At 29.9% G+C, this 20,922-nt stretch overlaps 1 protein-coding gene across 1 annotated transcript; it reads right to left on the reverse strand.

Moving 5' to 3' along the window:
• Positions 1-11: 11 nt before the first annotated feature.
• On the reverse strand, positions 12-4,597 carry LOC103841128 (sulfate transporter 3.1). The gene is made up of 12 exons (XM_009117642.3): positions 4,157-4,597; positions 3,700-3,907; positions 2,696-2,867; positions 2,479-2,544; positions 2,175-2,288; positions 1,766-1,882; positions 1,434-1,560; positions 1,045-1,331; positions 759-949; positions 578-663; positions 426-502; positions 12-344 (listed from the first exon to the last, which is right to left on the reverse strand). The coding sequence occupies exons 1-12, from the start codon at positions 4,500-4,502 to the stop codon at positions 159-161; spliced, it is 1,977 nt and encodes a 658-aa protein (XP_009115890.1). The 5' UTR covers positions 4,503-4,597; the 3' UTR covers positions 12-158.
• Between the last annotated feature and the right edge of the window lie 16,325 nt (positions 4,598-20,922).

Here is a 20,922-nt window from a genome sequence, read left to right on the forward strand (position 1 = left end):
TGGGCCAGTTGTTGACAGAAGTTAAAATCTAAGATGCGCCAATTCAACAAGCTAATACAAATCGAAATCATACTATCAACAACAATGTTATTATTTGCGGTTACACTATACTATTATTTGATCACGAGCAGTCTCAAACGAATGAAAAACATAAGCGGCTAAACGTTGTTCCAAGGCTCTTCTTTGGAGGCCGGTTCGGTTTTTGACGTGTGAAGCATGAAACTACAAGCTTCCACGGCTTCTCCAACTGTTAAGAACATCCACTCTTTTCCCAAATTGTCGTCGATGAATTTGGATCTTGTCAGTTTCTTCACGACCTCTCCTTTTGGATTTGCCAATACTAACTGAGAATAAGAAAGAATAATAACGTAAAATAATCAACTGTTCTAAAGAAGTATTATAAATAGGACGACGTACTACGTTACCTTTAACTCCCTTCTGTCCATGATTTTCTTAATTTCCTCCATCATGCTTATACCACTAGTGTCGATATTACCAACAGCTGTTTTATTCAACACACACAGAAAGTAAGCTTTCATGGAAGACATCACAATATAATGTCAAGAAAAATAATTACCAGACATATCGAGTATAACATATTGTAAACTATTTCCTCCTGATGCTTTGATCCTATCTTCCTCTTCATCGATCCACCTTGTGATTCTGTTACCGTTAAATTGTATATAAATGGTAAGACATAATTTATAACCAATCCTCCATCTTTGACATATATACATGCGAATTAGGGTTTAAGTTACCTCTCGCGCAAGTAACCAGCGTTGGCAAAGTAGATGGGAGCATCAATCTCCAGGATGAGAAGACCAGGAACAATTCTTGAGTAAGGATACTGGTCAGTGTTCCTATATATCATGGTGTTTGGTATGTTTCCTTTCACCGCAGTCCTCGGCCTCGACACGAACAGCAACAACCTTGCTATCGATATTACCACCTTCATCACCAAAAAAATCACATTTTAAAATGCATACGAAAATCATTTTCTTATAAAAATATACAAAAAAAAAAATCTGAAGTGTAGGCACTTACTGCGACAACAAGTCCGATCTCGACACTACCAAACACGACCCCAAAGTACGCGCTCATGCAGACGAGGAAATCGAATTTGTCAACCTTCCAAAGATGAATGGCAGCTTGATAGTCGATGAGTCCGAGCATTGCGACCATGATGATGGAGGAGAGGACGACGAGGGGCGTGTAGTAGAAAAAAGGCGTGAGGAAGAGCAATGTAAACATAACCGCAATGGCCATTACTATGTTGGACACGGCAGTCTTGCAACCCGCATTGAAGTTCACGGCCGATCTTGAAAACGGTCCTAGTGTGGTACGTCATAGATAATAAAGAAAATTAGTTTTTATATTAGACAAAGTTAATGAGATAATATAGAAGCCATATATATGTGAGTGTGTGTACGTACCAGTTGTGAGGTAACAAGATGTGAAGGAACCAACGATGTTCATCATTCCAAACGCTATCATTTCTTTGTTACCGTCTATGTTGTAGTTCTTGAACATGGCAAAGCTCCGTCCCACAGCTATCCCTTCCTACATTTAGACATGAATTTCACTTAATACTTTTTTGATATTTATTTTTCATTATTCAGTCTCAAAATTGCTCACTATGAGTTGTACATAGGTTTCTCGGATTTGTTGTAACGTTAGTCTCTAGTTCCATAAATAATCTGTATATTCGGTATTTCCCAGTTTGGAAAAATGAGAATAAAAGGGTGTAACTGGGAGTGTGACTTACTGCAAGAGCAATGATCCCAGTGATGAGGCCAGTTTTGAGAGCTGTTGACATGTAAGGCGAAGTGAAGACAAGATCAGACACAGAGAGCGGGTTCAACCCTTTCTTCAGGTCCCCTATCTGCACAATCATACATCTTATTTTACTCTATCATTCTCTCCATTTAGGACAAAAAAATATATTAAAAATTCCCATGAGCCCACTTCTTTCCCCACAATCATTTATAAACTTGTAACTTCTTGCTTGTTGTATCTTTTCTAACCACAATATTCTACCTAACATTTCCCTTTTTAGATTTGGTGAAATGCATGTATACTAATTAACTTTGTAGATTTTCAGTGAAATGTATACACACTTGGTTTTAGTTGAATTTAATTTTTTTTATTGAGAGATAGAGAGAATTGAAAAATACCACTTGAACACCATGTCTCTCCGCGTGAGTGAAGTACACCAAGAGGCTTCCAAGAATCACTGAGGTCAAAGGAGCCATCGCAGCTACCCAAAAGAATTTTGGTTTCTTCGTGCTCTGTATCATCAATACGTCATTTAAACACATTAGCTAGCTAATTGAGTGGTGTCAGAAAGAAAAGGGAAATTAGAAAACTCATTAACTAATTACGTTTCTATTGTGTAATTAATTACACTTTATCATTTTAATGTGTCTTACTATATTCTGTGAAAGAAAAAAGATTATGCGAAAGTAAATATATTCTTACGAAATATCTGGTGGAAAGAAGGAAGAAAAGGAAACAACAGCCGAGAACGCCACTCTCCCATCTCCACTACACAACAAATAAACAAACAGAACACACATGTTTATTGTCTAAATACACTTATTAATTTAACTAAGAGAATAATCATCGTCATTGGGAATGATATTTTGGATGTATTAGTGAATAATTTAATAGAAGGAATAACAGAAAAGAGACACACCTGATGAGTTTGAGAGAAGACTGAACGCATGACAGAAATAACGTCAGTGGCTTCTGTGAAATGTTTAAGTCCAAAAATACCCTTAAGCTGTTGCAGACTCACCACCGTCGCTGCTCCTCCCATGAATCCCACTATCGTTGCATGCGATAGAAAATCCACTATAAACCCTAACCTGTAAAATCCATTTAAGTTTATTTTTCCTTAAATGTGTATCATTAATGACTTTTAACATGATTAAATCATTATCACCAAATTCGCCAGCTTCATTTAGTGCCCTCTAAATCTTTCTACCCAGCTTTAAGATTTTCTTTTTGTCGAGAATCAACAACAGATTCTACCTACCAATATACATATATAATATATCAAACAGATCATTCCACTGCCTGTGGAGTATGTCAAGTTCACGTGGCCTGTGGAGTATGTCAAGTTCACGTGACATAACTCGCAGTGAAAAAAAATCACTCGTAGCCTAGTGCTTTCTATATTATTTATTATATTCTATTGTTTACTTTCAAAAAAGTAAACAAAAGAAGAGTAAAAGCTAATTGGTAAAAAAAAAAATTTACTATCTGGTTGATTAAAAAAAAAGTTTACTATCTGGTATGATATTTTTTAATGCCGGAATCTTAGGTCCACATGCTTGGATCCAGAGTATAACTCACAATTCTAAATTCAGGTAAGCTAGTTTCTTGTAAAACCATATATAGGGTGTGATTGGCTATTGCAGTAGTTGTTATCCACAACAACAATTATACCCACAGATCTAAATCACACCAATTTTGATTTATATTTTTCTAAAGTTTACACTTTTTTTTAAGTCCACAGCACTTTTTTAAATTTTATGTCTTTATAATTGCTCTGCAGAGACAAATTCACAAATTTAAAAACTATTAAAAAATAAAAATCTAGAGCTAAAGGCAAAAAAGTCAGAACAATATTTCTACAGCAAAAAAAGAAATCACAGCTCTTACTAATCACACCCATAAAAACTTTAAAATATGAACCTGAAAATGCCGAGAGAGGCTTCGAGAACTCCTGCGAAAAACGTGGCAGTGAAAGCAAGATGAAGGTAGAGCTTAGGATCTTTCTCAGCGTCAACTTCTTTGCTCAGCATGGCACCTGTCAACAAAGATCCAACCGCCACCGTTCCCACCGCCAAATCCTTTGAACTCCCCAGCACAGCGTACACCAATGGTGGAACAAAACTCGAGTCTAACCGCAACAAAAACAGACAACAACAACAATAATAATTAGACCTTTGACTTTAATCAAAAAAATAAAATAAAGAGTTTCATTGTATAATTATTTCGTTCTCTAGACAATAGTTTGATATGTTTAGATGTTGGAACATTTTCCCTCTTGATTAATATATTTGAGTTGGCGACAAAATTAAAAATATCTGGAAGTGAGGTTGTATTGTCACTACCGTATTGTTCTCTACAAAAAGGATGTAACGCTTACAAAGGCCAAGAATGGGAGGCAAGTTAGCGAGTTTAGCGTAACTGATGCCCTGAGGGATGGCGAGGCTAGCGATGGTGATTCCAGCGATGAGATCTGATTTAAAGAGCTTGAAATTGTAGCGTGGAGCCCATTCCAATATTGGCAAGAAGTATTTGAGGCCTAGTACAACTTGTCTTGATGTCGTCTGGTTCTTGAACTGTCTGAAAGGATCGTCTGGAAACAGAGTTTCCTTCACTGAATACTGAAGTGACTTCAAGAACGGCTGAGGCTCAGGAGCCTCCACCGCATGGTGGCGGCGGTGTGGCTCCTCCGCTCCTTGAGGGAATGTGTTGTCCTCCGTTCCCATCTGAAGAGCTCTCAGGTTGGTTTGGTTTAGGAAGTTTTTTGTAGAAGTTTTTGATTTTCTGTTTGGCGCTGAAAGTGAGGAATGAGGATAATGGCCAAGGTGGTTTCTCCTTTTTATAGGAGTTTGAGCATAGTGGGCATTAGTAAATAAATTAATATACATAAATAATGCAAAAGCATTGAATTTACTATATATAGGAATAGATCATTCAGTGAAACAAGGTTGGGGGGAGGGGAGAGGTAAATATTTAAGTGAAACTAGGTTACTAACTAATGATTTTTCTTAATTAATGAGGCCACATGTAACATGGTATGCTACATCTAGCTTATAATAACTAATCTAGAGAATGTGTAGGAGCTACTACAAATATATCATTCATGATATAAATATCTGACGTTTAACATCAACCGAGTAAAACTGTACAAGTCGTGAAAACAAAAATATGAGTTGGAAGATGGATAAATCACAGAGAAGATGCATGACTCTGATGCATGCCTTGTCCCGACACAGAGAAGATGCAAAAGCCAGAATGCTTACGTTTCCAATCCACTTTCAATCTTTTTTTTCTTGAATCCCCATTCTACCCCCAACTCAACGACTATTGATGAGATCATCATCGTTCCCTCACAGTACCGTGCGAAGAGTTTTAGGGGTCTAAGGCAAATTTTAAAAATAAATTTATTTACAACCATAATAAAAATAATGTTCTAATATGATATATTATTTTCACCAAATACACAAGTCTAATATTGTAAAAGAATAAGTTTATAACGTAAATATGTTATATTATGTCATATAGAAAAAAATACATGAATTCAAAAAATGAATTAATTAATTTTCGTAGAAATGTTTTTTTTTTAAAATAAGTCTACACCACTATACTAGAAATTATTTTAAATTTTGAGGCCCTAAAAACAGTCATATTAATTGGGGGCCTGAGGCGAATGCTTTTTTTAATACACTGTAGACACGCCTCCCTCGTCATTTATAACTACTTTATAATCCATGGCTCTCCCGACACATGGCCATTAGTAGATGTGGTTAGTTTCTTCACATAGCCAATGTTACCTTTTTCCTAATTTTAAAACTATATATTTCCAAATGTTCATATAAGATGCTTTCTCGTAAGGTTTTGCGTTGTGGGATATTTTTCAAAAGCTATCGTAAACGTGCCTAACGTTAGGAGTTGAAGATGACGGTTTATCAACAACAAATGGTCACAATACTTTAGTCGGTGTTAGATATTATGCTTAGTTATCGTTTTACACTGTCATTAATTTTATTGTTTGGTCGTACTTTACTTCTTATGTAACTGGTAAGTTTTAGTAACGGTTGTAAACACATGAAACTCCGCGTTGCTTCAGCAATCTCTTTGGAATAACCGTTCCAAATATAAATTAATCAAAAGTTGACCAGAACAAAAGCTTCTGTTCATACTTTGATTTGGCGATACTAAACCCCTAATACTAATCTACACCCAATGTGTGTCATAACATAGTAACACATATACTAGATTTACCGTTGATCAAAAAGCTTTGCCTAATTGACCGAAAGTGGTAATGCCTTTAAGACCTTCATTCCTACTCTATAATTTACTCTATTTATGGAGTGAGAAATGAAGTTTTTGTTCATATTTCATTTTTCACTTCATTTCTGGCGTAAATTATGGAGTAGGGATGTAAATGCCTTTAGCAGAAGATGAATTATGCAATATCACATTTGGATGGACACGTGGTAAACGATAATTTATTTTAGTTGTTTATTTATTGAATAAGTTTTGTATAACTTGTACCTACCGAATATCCCTAGCTCCATATTTGTATCTGACTTGTCTGTACCAAATTTTATTTGTATATTAGGCAATTTAATTTAATATGTACGTATGCTTGAAGATTAAACACGTGAAATAACTAAATCTATTATTATAAAATACAAACATGTTTAAACTAGTTACCGCCTAGATAAAGACCATAGATTTAGTTCTTAGAATAACCAGCCAAAAAGACTCTGGTCAAATTAAGGAGTAACGGTTATTGACCCGGAACATAAACATGCGATATTTGACGCGGCTCGAATCGCAGCCACAGGTGCATCTGCCTGAAATGGAAGTTATTCCCACCACAAAGATCTTGACATCTGGCGTACTCTTATTTTTGTTTACTGTTTTTCCCCCACTATATATGTACGTAAAAGATAGTGTTTATTCTCACTGAAAACGATGGATCATCTCAACTCATCTTATCCTCCACTTACCGTGGCCTCTGTTTCACGCTTAAACTTGTATATGAGAAATCTCATGTACAACCGCGAAACTGAACGCTGTACCTAAATTTTGCTAATAAAGTATTTAATTACATTTCTCAAAAAAAAAAACTATTTAATTACTTCAGTAATTACACTTCAAAACATATTATCTAGGTAAATATTACAATCATTTTGAAGAGAAAGTATGAAGTGCCTTCTTTGCAAGAGAGTCTGCTAATTAAATAGTTGTCCTTACGAGAAATGTAGTTAAAGGAGATATATGAAAAAACAACAAGATAATTCATAGAAGTCGTGAAGGATTCCCACAAGTTCTTTGATGAAGTCTTTCTTGGTGTTTCCTTTAAGTAGAATATGCTTGCCGTGTGTTAGATTTGTTTAATAGATCCTGAAAATGTATCCTACACATACAATTATAATGTTCTCTTTTATACACTTGAAAGATAACTAATAAAAAAATTACTTAACTAACGAATAAGAAGTGAAAAACAAAGGTTTGAAATGTATGATGTGATCTTTTGATAAATAATGAAGCTATCTAATTTGGTGAAAAACACAATCATAGTTATAGAATGTTGCCTACAAGGACATTTAATGTGGCCCGTGTTATCATGACAATGGCATCACATTAATCGAAAGCCACCACATATTACTGTACTGTGAACAATAAAATTGACTAAACATCGCATCAATCACACAATCGGGACAGATTCAATAACCACTGGCACAATACAGTACTCCCTCCGTTTTTTAATATAAGTCGTTTTACAGCTATGCACGTAGATTAAGAAAACCATTAATTTCTTATATTTTCTAAACAAAAACATCATTAATTATTTACCTAACCACAATTCAACCAATAGAAAAATAGAAGATATATTACTATTGGTCATACAACATTAATTATTAATAAATTTTACATAGAAAACCGAAAACGACATATAATTTGGAACAAAAAAGTTTCTCTAAAACGACTTATAATAAAAAACGGAGGGAGTACCTTTTAATGGGATAAAAATAGGAACCTGATTACATAAGCAAATTCTATCACAGATCCAACGATTTAACTTCGAACGTAAAAACCAGTTGCAAAATGGATTCAACATTTTTGTCGTTTCAGTTTTTCAATGGCTGTTACTATTTTACACGACTAAATTAACATTTCTCGCATAAACAACATTTTGGCATTTTTAGCAAAAAAAAAAAAAAAATTGGCATCGCATGCTGAATAATAAAATTCTAACTTTAACCGGAAAGGGAAAACAGTCATTAGTTTCTGGAACTCACAATGGAGAAACAGATTTATTTTTAAGGTCTTAATGTTAAGTGGAAAAACAAAAGTTGTATGCTTATTAGTTTTTACAAAAAAAAAAAAAACGAAAAAGTTGCATGCTACAATAATAGACATTTTTGACTTGTAAGGTGATGATTGTTTTCCTAGTTTTTTACATTCTAGTTTTTGGTTTTTAGATTTTGGTTTTTAAAAATTTTAGTTTTTGATTTTGCTGTAGATTTTGGTTTTTTGAAAAACATGAATGGTTGTTTTAGATTCTAGCTTTTATTTTTTGGTTTTTACTTTTAAATATAATAAAATAAAAACTATTATTAATGGTAAAATATTATTCTGAAAATAAGAAAATAACACAGTCTTTAAAATACACATAAATTTAATTACGAAAATTATTTTAAAACAAAATGTAAATACAAAATAAAATTATTGTAAATTCCATATAAATATACATTAATTTGATCTCGAATGCTTTTTATATTTGACTCGAATGCTATTATACAAGTAGTTAAGGATTATAAAAAAAATTATATCATACATTTGATTATTTTTGTTGTAAAATAATTTTTACACATATATTTCTATGGTTATTTTTATGTATATTCACTTATTTTTATATTAATAAAGTACAAAATTTTTATTTGATGATGTGATGGTGAAAAGAAAGACCAGTTACAAAAAAATGAAAAGAAGGTCATTAAAAAGAAAATTAAAAAATCATAATAAAAAAAATCATCGTTGAACTTGGCAAAATCTGAAAAACACACAGATTTTAGTTTTTGTGTAAAATCAGGTAGTTATTTGAAAAAGTAGTTTCCTTAGTTTATAGGGAATCATTTTTAGCGAAATCTTGATTGCCAAATAAATTAGTTTTTTCAAAAACAAAAACCAAAAACCATTTTAAAAACTACAAACAATCAATTATTCTACAAAAACCGTTTTGTTCTCTCTGCGATCGGAAATGGGATGACATTATTCTACCCCAATTCATGATTTTATCATTGCTTTCTATTGATGACAAAAAAAAAATTCATTGCTTTCTATCATTTGTGTCATAATGCTTAGTCTTAAGTGATGAGGAAGAAGATAAAGGGCGAGGGACTCTGCACCAACAACACTTTACGAAACATTTTTTCTTACTACGTTGTTTCTTCACTGAAATTGTTCAATGAAGAATACATCATTGCTTCTTTGGTTGATTCTCACACCATTGATGATTCTGGAAATGTCTTTTGATCCGTTTTGTAAATGGATAATTCTAGATCTATTCTGATCTTCTATCGAAAACGCTAAATCTTTGATACGGGTGACATGTTGCACGGGTCGCATCTACTACGCATCTTCTATCTCCGACGTGGTCTTTATAACCATGATCGATGGTCAATCTCAATGGTTTTTGAATTAGATTTTGGAAAAATCTATTCCAAAACTTTTGAGACGCTATTTTAATAGTGCTTTCATCTTCATTTTATTGATGGAAGATAATCCATCAGAGAAATTTGATGATGATTTGAAGATGACGAGACAACGGTTTGAAAATGAAGATGTCCTTTTTTGTTGTATGGCGACGTTCGTATAGTCGTCGAGAATTGGCAGCTTCAATTTTTATTCTTTTCAATAGAACCAATACATTGAGTTCTTGTGAAAAGATATTTATAGATCTAAATTTGGAGCTGACCAATATTATACAACAAAAAGATTTGGTATTTGCAGTGATTATGTTACGATACAAAGTTCGGAGTTTCTTCTTATGGATGATAGTCGGACATGGAAATCATATGGGATCAACGGTGAATATGCAGAAGCAAAATGACAAGGTTAATATGTTTGAAGTTATAAGGCCTTTTCTAGAGAAGTATCATCAGTTTTTATTTTCTGTATGTTTTTGTTCTTTCAGATTAATTATGTTTTTCAATATATTTCTGGTTATTGTATATACTTTTTATTAAAAAATAAAAATAGTTGTTAAGGAAAAGACATATTAGACTTGTGTTTGTGTACTAGGATTGTATAACAGAATTTCATAGTTCCATTTGTTTTTAACACAGCAATGATCTAATTAATTATATTTTATTTATTCAAATTAAATATTTATTCAGATATTGGTCGCCGATGTATTGAGTCATCCCAAATAGTTTTAGAAGTCGGAACTGATTTAGATCGATGTTTATAATTAATAAATTATTAATAATACATTTTAGCTACATATATTTTTGGTAAATTTAGTATTAGTTCCATTTTATAATATATTTTATTAGATGAGGTTATAAGATTGTTTAAATATATTAACTAAGCATTTTTTTACATTTGAAAAAAAATTAACCTAACCAAAATTATGCTAATATAAGAAAACTACATAATACAAATTATTATATCAAGATATTAAAAATATATTTAAAAAATTAAACGTCATTTAATTTAGAACAAAAAATCTCTATAAAAACGTTAATATCAAAAACGGATGGACTATCACGTAACATTCAAAATTTGTTTCATTTCCATAACAAGTGTAGCTTTTCATTTATATTCACATATTAAATAAAGTTTCAGTTTTATCGAGATAAATTTTCTAGGATGATCCTTAAAAAGTTTTTAGCACAAATATAGCCGTTAAGAATCAAAATGATCAAAATATTTCATTAAATAGGTAAATATACAATTATACTTTTAGGGTTTAGATTTGATGGGAGTGAAGTTTTGGGAAGGTTTTTGTGGTTTAGGATTTTAAAAAATAAGGAAGTAAATACAAAAACTTTAATATACATATATATATTAAATAGTTTCAACAAGAATTTTTGGATTTCAAAATAAAATTTTGAAAAAAATTGAAGAAGTAAAAAATAAATATAAAAAGTTCGACTTTAAAACCGAATTATTCAAAATAAGAATAATAAAATTTATTATTTATGCAAATAACTATAAAGTAATGGTAGAATGATCTTTTAAGTCTTTAATGAAGTCTCTTTTAATCATTTTCCTCTTTGGATGTTTTTCTGGTGAAAAAGCCAATTTTATGTTCATTTGAGATAGATATGTTTTTATCTATATAAATTTAAATTAAAAAAAATAAAGTATGCAATATATTAATCAAATCTATAATTTAAATATTTTAAAACAATTAATCTGTCTAAAGAGAATCAATAATAATTAAGAAATTGATCGTAACATGATAAAAATATTTGAGACAATCATCAAAAATAGAAAACAGAATGGAGATATGGAGCAGATTCTTCACCACCAAGCACCTCATCGACATGACAATAAGAAACAGACTTGGCACAATTTGCTTTCAAAGAAATAGAGCATACGAAGAGGGACTCGCCACATGGTTTGGTTCAAGGATAAATTAAAAAAAAAGGATAAATAGTTAGAACATTCTTTAATTTGTTCTTCATTATTTAAACTTTAGAAACATTTCTCAAAAAAAAAAATATAGAAGCACTAGGTACTAGGAGTAAATAATACAATATTTGTTTTTGAATATAATTTTCACATTCATTCAAAAAAAAAAATCAAGTGGTTACATTTACACACCTTTAATTAGACCACATGCATATGTCTAGATATATTCGTATATAGCTTATATTTAAAGTTAGTAACTCGAAAATTTTGTATATATATAACTCGTTGACTATACGTGTACAAATGTAAAGTGAAGTAACGAATGATCTGAAATGTGAAGTGTGGTATCCTGGCAGACAACGTAAATGGGTTCTCATATCACACCAAAAAAATGTGTACGATGACATTGGCCTTTCGCAGATCTACAGTCTCCTACACATCTCTATGCCAACGTGCATGTTTAAGTGATTTGCATCCACTGTTTCTGGGGTGCATGATTTGTAAGTCACTCGTATTGTGCGGACATAAATGGAGCACTTGCTGCCATCAGAACTATACAAATATGCGTATGTCTGAAAAAGTAAGCTGGATAGGTATTATATTATAAAGCAAATTCATGTGGTAACAACGCATATAAACGATGTGGATAGAAAAATATCAATAGAATCTACTCAAAATGCATGCGTTGGTTTTCTTTAATTGAGCACTAGCTGAAATTGAGTTGTCATGATCTTTAAAACGGCTATTTTCCCTAAATACATCAATCTACACAGTAATGAAATTGTTATATAAGTTGTGGCGCTTGGATGCAAGTAAATCTATTTTCACAAGTTACGTACAAAGATTGATTATGCTGGCCTTTGGTTTATGATTCATCCGTTAACAAATAAGAAACAGTAACCAACGTTGAGTTGGCCTAGTGGTAAAGAGGTTACGGTTGTAACTACCGCCATCTGGATTTAATTTACGGTGGGAGAGACTATTTACAATGATTGGATTCCCGGCAAAGAGGTGAAACCACCTTTAAAAAAAAAGGCTTTTTACCAAAAAAAAAAAAACAAGAAACAATATAATTAAGTTGATTTTCAAAACAAATACCAACTATATAGATATATCCCCTATATATTATTTGAGAAGCATTGCAACATTTTTTTTTAGCCACGTGTCATCACTAATGATTCTTAGAATCTTTAGAGAAATAGGTTGGTCCATCTAAATATATAATAAACTTTTTATTAAACCACAATAAATACATTATTAATGTGCTTCATTATTTCCATAAATAAGATTACAGAATTACTTAATGTGGCTAAAATATATATGATAATTGATGATTTTGAATAATAAAATTTGATAAAAATAAGTGTGTATTATAATTATATTTGTTTAATTTTAAGTTATTAAAATAAATTAAACAATCATCGTAACCATATAAAATTAAAAAAATGTTTATATATTATATTTTTAATTTTTTAAAACAAGTATAAATTACTAAAACTCTTAAAAGTTTCACATTCAAATTTTGTGATCTATGATTTAAAACTTTTGTTATGACATGATACAAATAATTAAAAAATAATGTAAGTTGAAAGTCTCATTTAATAAGTATCAAAAATAAAAGATATATAAATATATGTATCATTTTAAATTAAATTACATGCCATATAAAAATACATAAATATCGTAATTTTGAAATTTACTTTGAACATTTTTTTGATAAAAAATTTGAAAAAATATTGACAACTTAATTTTTTAAAATATTATAAATTACTTAAGCAATTAATCCCACAGTAAAAATTTTGTTATCACTAATTTAGAGTTTTTGCTATAACAGATACAAATGATAAAAAAAAAAATATGAGCAAAAAACATCATCTAATAAATATTAATATTAAAATATACCATATATATGTTACTATCATTTAAATTTAATTATATATCATATCAAATAGAAAAAATATTTTTTCGATTTATAAAATTTATTTATATGTTCACACTAATTTAATTATATAAGTAGTAGATAATGACTTTTTAATTATTCAATATCTATTTATTATTTCATAATATGTTATAAACATATAATATATAAAATAATTTATATATATATAATGTTCATCATCCCGCACGAGGCGCGGATCTTAACCTAGTATACATGTGCATTGTGCACTAGTACTGAGAACTAACCAATGTATATTTTGATATACATAGAAAATAGTGAAATTCTAATTTTGACTTCAACCGGTTGACTTCAACCGGTTGAATCCATAATTTTGTTGTGGAAAAGTAGATTCGATCCTTAGTTAACTGCGGAAATGAGTGGACGAACATGAATTTCTCTTGGTTAAAAAGAAAAAAGAATGGGAAAATCGAGATCATGGGTTATACAATGATTAAAAGTTTCGATTGTGATCCCCATGATTTTAAAAGTAGGCAAGTCTTCTTCCCTACCCATCTACTTTAACCTAAAGAGAGATTCCCCATACATGGATTGAGGCATTGGACCCACTAACTTCTACTAAAGGTTATATGGTTGGGTAGTTAGCTGCAAAGTTAAAGATTTATATAGTAACAATATGGTTTTTGTTATTTAGGTTTACAATTTTTTGTTGTAACGTGGTTGGTAGTTTTTGGCAAAGTTAAAGATTTATATATTAACGCTTTGGTTTTAATTTTTTTTGGTTAAAACGTTTTTGTTGTTAATGGTTTGAATGATATGATGATATATTGAGCTTTTGGTCTTGTGTGTTCTATTCGGATCAAATATTTGGAAAGGAAAAGAAAGCAGTCGTGTGGTCTCAGTATGCATTGCATATTCGGAAGAGAGATAGAGCAGGTGGCTCGTTAAAGCAAAACTATACACATGGATCGCAAATGTCAGGTCCGAATGGATTATAATCATTATTTATCAGTTTCCCTTACTTTTTAAGTGTCACCATTTTAACAAGTGATTTGAATTAATTAATCGGTTTGACCACCTACAATGGGGGTATTGAATCCAAAATTCAACTGTTGAACCTTTTCCAATAAGGGTGTTGAAACTTTAGAACAAATCTATGTGGTATTAACGGCGTTGTAAACTTTCAACAGCTTAAACTTTTTTTTAATGGGTCAGCTTCGTCACATGGCACGATTGGATTGAAATAAATTGTTAGGCATATTTTTAATTTTAGTATTCATCCAATAATTCAAACTAATTTATTCTATAATAGAATTATTTTTTCAAAAATAAAAATTATATCAAAATTTACGATTTTTTATGATCTATAAATAGAAACTACTCTCATTTTATTTGGATACAGAAAAACGTATTTTCATTATAATCAACTATTTTAATTGTTTTAAATAATATTGATTTTAGTATTAGTTTTTTTAAATAAGATAGTTATATAAATAAAATAAAAATTATTAAAAGTTATTTTATTTTAATTTCTAAGTTATTACAATAAAATTATTAATTTGTAATTGTTATATTATAAATGATAAATATTTGAATTAAAATAGTAAGGTAGTGTGTTGAAATTTTTTAAACAAACCATTGTAAAGGTTAAAAATGAAGTGGGTGTTGAATGAATTAGGTGAAAGATAAAAAAGATGATGTGGAATGTTAAAAATGAAAAAAAAATGTGTTGAAAATGAAATGAATGTTGACATCATTGTACATGATCAATGTAGTAAAAACCTCAGGTTAATTTCTCAAAAATAACTGAGGTTAATAGTAAATTATATTAATATGTTCATATTCAATGCGTTTGTAGGTCCAACAACAAATCATTACACAACACTCGTTTATTTTTTTTTGTTAGTTTTGTTTGTTCTCGGAACATATGATAACACTTTTTAGTTTGAATTCCGTCCACAGCACATCATTATACACAGAGGCGGACACATTAAGAAAGAAGTGGTGTCATCTGACATCACAGAAATATTATAAAAATTATTTTAGCATATGAAGAATATGATATCAGTAGCTTAGATGGTAAATTTCTCTCCTATGAACCCACATAAACCCATGTTCGACCCCTTCTTGACACCACCTGACATTATTATCTTTATTTAACATAGTATATTGAACCCAATAATAATTAATCATGGGTATGCCTCTGATTTACACAACATATCATTGCCAAACAGGTTTGGTCCTCCCCATTACTCAGCGAACCCTTAGACTCTAGGAGCTATAATGACTTCATAGAAGTTCTAAAGCTGGGGAAAAAATGCAATTTGTCTCCCGCCTATAAGGGTCGTATCTGACATTTTACCGTGGGTTCTCTGGGAGATATGGATCGCAAGAAACTATCTAATCTTTGAAGAGAGAAACTTTACACCAGAGGATTTAATCTCCAAAGCTGTATGGAACGCTAGGTAATGGAACATGGCACAACCAATACTTCCTACATCTACCCAACACCGCATCAAGCTATTGGTCATACCGATCAGGATGACACAATCCTTTGCTTTTCAGATGCAGCTTGAAAAAAGGAGGACAACATGGCAGGCTTTGGGTGTACCTTCAAGGACAAGGAAGGAGATTCCTTACATCAAGGGATACATCCTCACTTGCAGCAGAAGCTTTAGCTCTACGCTGGACCATCGTCACAGCCCATGCTAAGGGCTTTTCAAAACTCTGTTTCAACACAGACTGTCAATCTCTCTTGGTAGCAATCACCTCGAAGGATCCTATGGCTGATCTCTACGGAATCATCCAGGACATCGAAATCTATCTTTAAATTCTGCTCTGTATCGTTTAAATATGTTGCAAGACTTTTGAATTCCACCACTGATCAACTAGCAAAATCAGCTCTTTGTACTGCTACTGCAACTCTTCCTTTGTTGGGGAGAGTTTGATGTGTTTTTAATTTTTAATATAATCAGTGCAAAAAACAAAAATTTCGACTACGGTAACATGTGATAACACTTTTTAGTTGAAAACGTTTTACAAAAAAAAAAAAGAACAGGATAACACACTTAATTTGACAAACATCTAAAAGAAAAGGGTAACACACACTTATAGTGCGTTAGATGTTTTTTTCTTCTGTAGTTCAAAAAAAAAAAATCTAACGCAATGTAGGATAAAGTGTTTGTTTTGTTTCTGTTTGTTTATATCATCTAAACTATTAAAACATGAGTACAAATTTGAAATAACCATAGCTTTTACTACATAATTACAAGTGAATGCCACTCCTTTTTTACTCTTAACCATAAATAATTTTAATAAATGAAATTACAAAATACATAATAAATATTGTGTCCTTATAAAATCGTATGTGCTACACCAGATTACCTAATATTTAGCAAATATAATAGATTATTCCTAAACAAATATAAAACAACAAAGCAAAAATCTGTGACAAAGTTATGTTGTAGGATATGTTTTTCAAGATATTGATTTTTTGGTCAATAGTACTTACTTTAATTGTGGGTGATTTTTTATCTGATTTTTACCATGAGTCGGTTTGAAATGTATGTTTTCCAAAATATTGATTCGAAAAAGAATTAAAAATGTTAAACATTTATCAAAATATTTAGAAGTGTGTCTCTAATTTTTTCATTCACCAATTAATACACAGACGTGTCATTATTAAGTTATTAACAACTTTCAAAATTTTCTTTTAATTCCTTTATTTTCAAATCATATGGAATTTGGAGAAGAAATAAAGTGGAGACATGACAAATACGAACAAATATTTAAAAACAACATTATGATACATCTTTCTTCTATGGTTTTGATATTTATGATATTTTATTTAAAAAAGTTTTCTTTAACTGAGTAGTTTAAATATATAAACATGGCAGAATAATTTGGAAGTAAATTTAGAAATGGTAGTCTCAATAAGAGACAAAAGCATATATATCTTAAAGGGAGAAACTCAATAAACATCAAAGCTTTGTTTTTGAGTTAACAAGAGGAGGACAAACCAGAAAAGATGAGATTGTACAATTAATATTCGAAATCTATGCAAAAATGAAAATAATACTCGCACGGGTGTGCGGGTCAAATTCTAGTCTTATTTAAATAAACTTTTATAAAGTTAAACATATCTACAATTCATTTTTTTCAACAAAAGGCTATACTAGACTAAGAAGATCCAAACTCGTTAGCCAAGACAGTGGAACTGAGTCCACATAAACGATAGCTGAAACTAGTTTTCTGAAATATATTTTTATAGTTTCTTTTTTGTCAAACCATACTTTCATTGATCTTAAATATGTTTAAACTCCATCAAAGGAGGATACAAAGAGGCTGCTGAGAGCCAAACAAACAACAACAACAACAACAACGATAATATAAGAGATAGAATGGCCATACAGATCACCAAAAAAAAACCATGTGATATCGTATTACAATGGCGTCATAAACTTCTTGAAAGATTGCATCTAGTGTAACATGTAGGACCACACACACTGCACCATACACAGAGAAAAGCATTCAATAGGAGGAAGATCCTTGCAATACCAACGATGCTTGTTCATACAATTCACTCCATACAAGAGGAATATAATAATAAATAATATAATGATAAAATATAATATAATAATATTTTGTAATTTGCAGAATATTATTTAATTCTAATTTTCATAATTATATAATTTTTCTTATTAAAACAATTCTTCAAAATTTTATGCATTAAAAAAAAAATTATAATCCCAATACCATTAGTTTCTTTTTAATATCTATAAATTTTAGAAAGATTATTTGTTATATGTTTTGATAGTTATATACCTAACATAATTTTCTCTTAATTTTATAGAATTTGATTCAATATATTTCAACCAAAATAAATAGATAATATATATGTTAACCAAAAGAAATAGATAAAAAATATTTCCAAGATTATAATTTTAAATATATACATATATATTAGCAGATATAAATTTAAATAAATATTATTTATTTTATCTTAATTTTACATATATATTATTAAATAAAAATTTAAATGAAAATAATTATTTTATCTTAATTTTAACATATAATTAATTAAAATTAAAATTAAATTTTTATTTCTGTACATGGTACATGAAAATATCTAGTTTCTATTTAAAACCGTTGATCATCATTAAGTTAAGATCTTGAAGTATTGATCGGGTTTGAGAAGTCGCCTTATACGAAAAGTTGAATTTAGTTTTCTGGTCTCTTTAATAATGCATATCCAAGATAATTATTTAGACATGAAATACATATTTTAAAAATATTGAGTCTTTTTGAAAAAAAATGTTGAGTTCAGAAAGAAGTAAATCAAGAAACAAGAAACATTGGCTTCTGTCAATTTAGTTTGGGGGCTATAAAATGATTATTTAGGCACACACAGAACATCAAACTCCAGGATAATTTTAGTAATCATATCAACTTATGTCAATTTATGAATTTTACCATTTCGAAAACGTACAAGTGGTAGTAGTGATTGCTAGTCAGAAAGTTATTCAATCACCTAAATCTTCTATTTCATCACACTAGTTTATGTTTAATTTTACGGCTTTCTGCACTAAGATAGCAGAGCTCCTTTAAAAGTTATTTGTATTGGGAATAGTATTGGGAATATTAGTTGAGAATCAACACACCTCATGTATTTTATGTTACAAAGCTAATAACTAAATAAATACGAGGTCTTCTAATTACAACCAACTTATTATCAGTTAGTCTTAACTAATCTTTTGTTAGCAATATTTTATCATAGTTAACGTAATCCTTATTGGTACACTATCGACATTATCAACTACTACTATCACTGGTCAAAAAACACAGACCACCGACCAATCGGTTATTACTGTATAAGACTAGCGTTAAGTTCAAGACGCCTCGATAACTAAACAGAAATGTTTTCATTTTATTTAAACAAGACTTTTGTCTAATCATTACTTTAATCACAAAATCTAATTCTAGGTGACATTAAATCACATGATAGTATACGTCATCTTAGCAAAATTACATTTTAGGACTAATCAAATTGTAATATTTTCACTTAATCGTATTTCAGTTAATACTATGATGTCAACTTGAAAATCTAAGTATCCTCAATCCCTAACAAAAAAATAAAGAAAAAGCATTTTTTTTCTTTCTAAGAATAACCTACCGATTTCACTGACTTCGTTGAATTGGCCGTACAATATGTTTTGAATCTGTTTGGGTTTTATTTCTTAAGCTAAAATTAAGATCTATTTTTAGTTTGTGTTGAGTATATTTATAATGTGTATGGACAAGAAAACATCATATCTTTTTACGAGACTGATAAAGAAAAACAAAAAGGTTTTACATTTAATAGAAACAACCTTTTATCCATTTCTGAAATCATGAAGTGTGCTATATCGGTTGTTGTTTTATGCGTTCTCATGTTCCAAGTTTCGAATATTGTGAAAGGTAAATACTGTTGTGAAAAGAACTGGATCTCCAAATTTGGGACAATAAACAGTTTTCAAAAACCATTATAAAACCATTTTGTAATTTACGGATCTAAATCTATATAAAAATGTTAAAAAAAAAGTTAGGAGCCAAGATCATCAATGTTTTATTGGTCTTGTTTCAAATCTGATCAGGATTGTTAAAATTCTGATTATTCTTGCAAACAAAACTGGCGATAAATATAAAAGAGAGCAAAATGTAATAGATATATCGTGTCAATCATTGTTTAGCAAATTTATTTGTGCATGGTGAATTTATTTGTATATATTATAGATAATTTTGTTTTATATTTGATCAGTTTATTTATACATATACAATATTTTTTGTTGTTAATATATAATTTATTATATAATATATAAGATTTTCTCATTTTTGTAAATTAAAGTCGTTTTAAAAAAATTAAAATATAACATTTAAGATTTCTTCATTTTTATAATTTAAAGTTATTTAAAAAAAATTCAAAATATATCATATAAGAAAAAAAATCTAAGGCTTTTATTATAAGGTTAATGTGATTGTTTAATTTTTTTAACAATATAAAATTAAACAAAAATGAAAAAAAATGCAAAAATTGTTATCAAATCTTTATTATTTATAGTCACATATATGTCAACCATATTAGGTTATGTCATAGCTTTTATTTAAGAAAAAATACATGATTCTTGTAATTTGGGTTAATATAATGTTCCCTAATAATTGGATTTGGACCAATATTTTTTCAATTGATTCTTAAGCTGTCACGTAAGCTAAATTGACATTTTAATTAAGTGATACATAAGCATGATTTCTTTTTAATTAGTACAAACTTAATCTTACAATTTTTTAAATGATCATCAGTTAATATATAGGAGATTATTATTATTATTATTATTATTATTATTATTATTATTATTATTATTAATTTGTTTCTCTATGTTGGTTGCCGGAAAATAGTAAAAGCGAATGTCCTAGACATGTGTAGATGGCATGGTAGGTATCCTGAAAAATGTGGCCCTAGAAGGTGTCATAACGAGGTAAAGTCACCACATAATTTTGAGCGTTGCGAATGTGATAATATTATTGTTCAAAGGAAAGACTATCACAACTGCGATTGTTACATTAAGCCTCCTTGTCGTCCAAACTAAAGACAACAC

This window comes from Brassica rapa, chromosome A09 (assembly GCF_000309985.2).
Source record: "Brassica rapa cultivar Chiifu-401-42 chromosome A09, CAAS_Brap_v3.01, whole genome shotgun sequence".
Lineage (NCBI taxonomy): Eukaryota > Viridiplantae > Streptophyta > Magnoliopsida > Brassicales > Brassicaceae > Brassica > Brassica rapa.

Coding starts and splice junctions, on each gene's coding strand:
- LOC103841128 (XM_009117642.3), bottom strand. CDS start 4,502: ATGGGAACGGAGGACAACACATTCCCTCAAGGAGCGGAGGAGCCACAC. Junction 3,908..4,156: donor GCCTCCCATTCTTGGCCTTT/GTAAGCGTTACA, acceptor TGTTGCGGTTAG/ACTCGAGTTTTGTTCCACCA. Junction 950..1,044: donor AGATCGGACTTGTTGTCGCA/GTAAGTGCCTAC, acceptor TTGGTGATGAAG/GTGGTAATATCGATAGCAAG.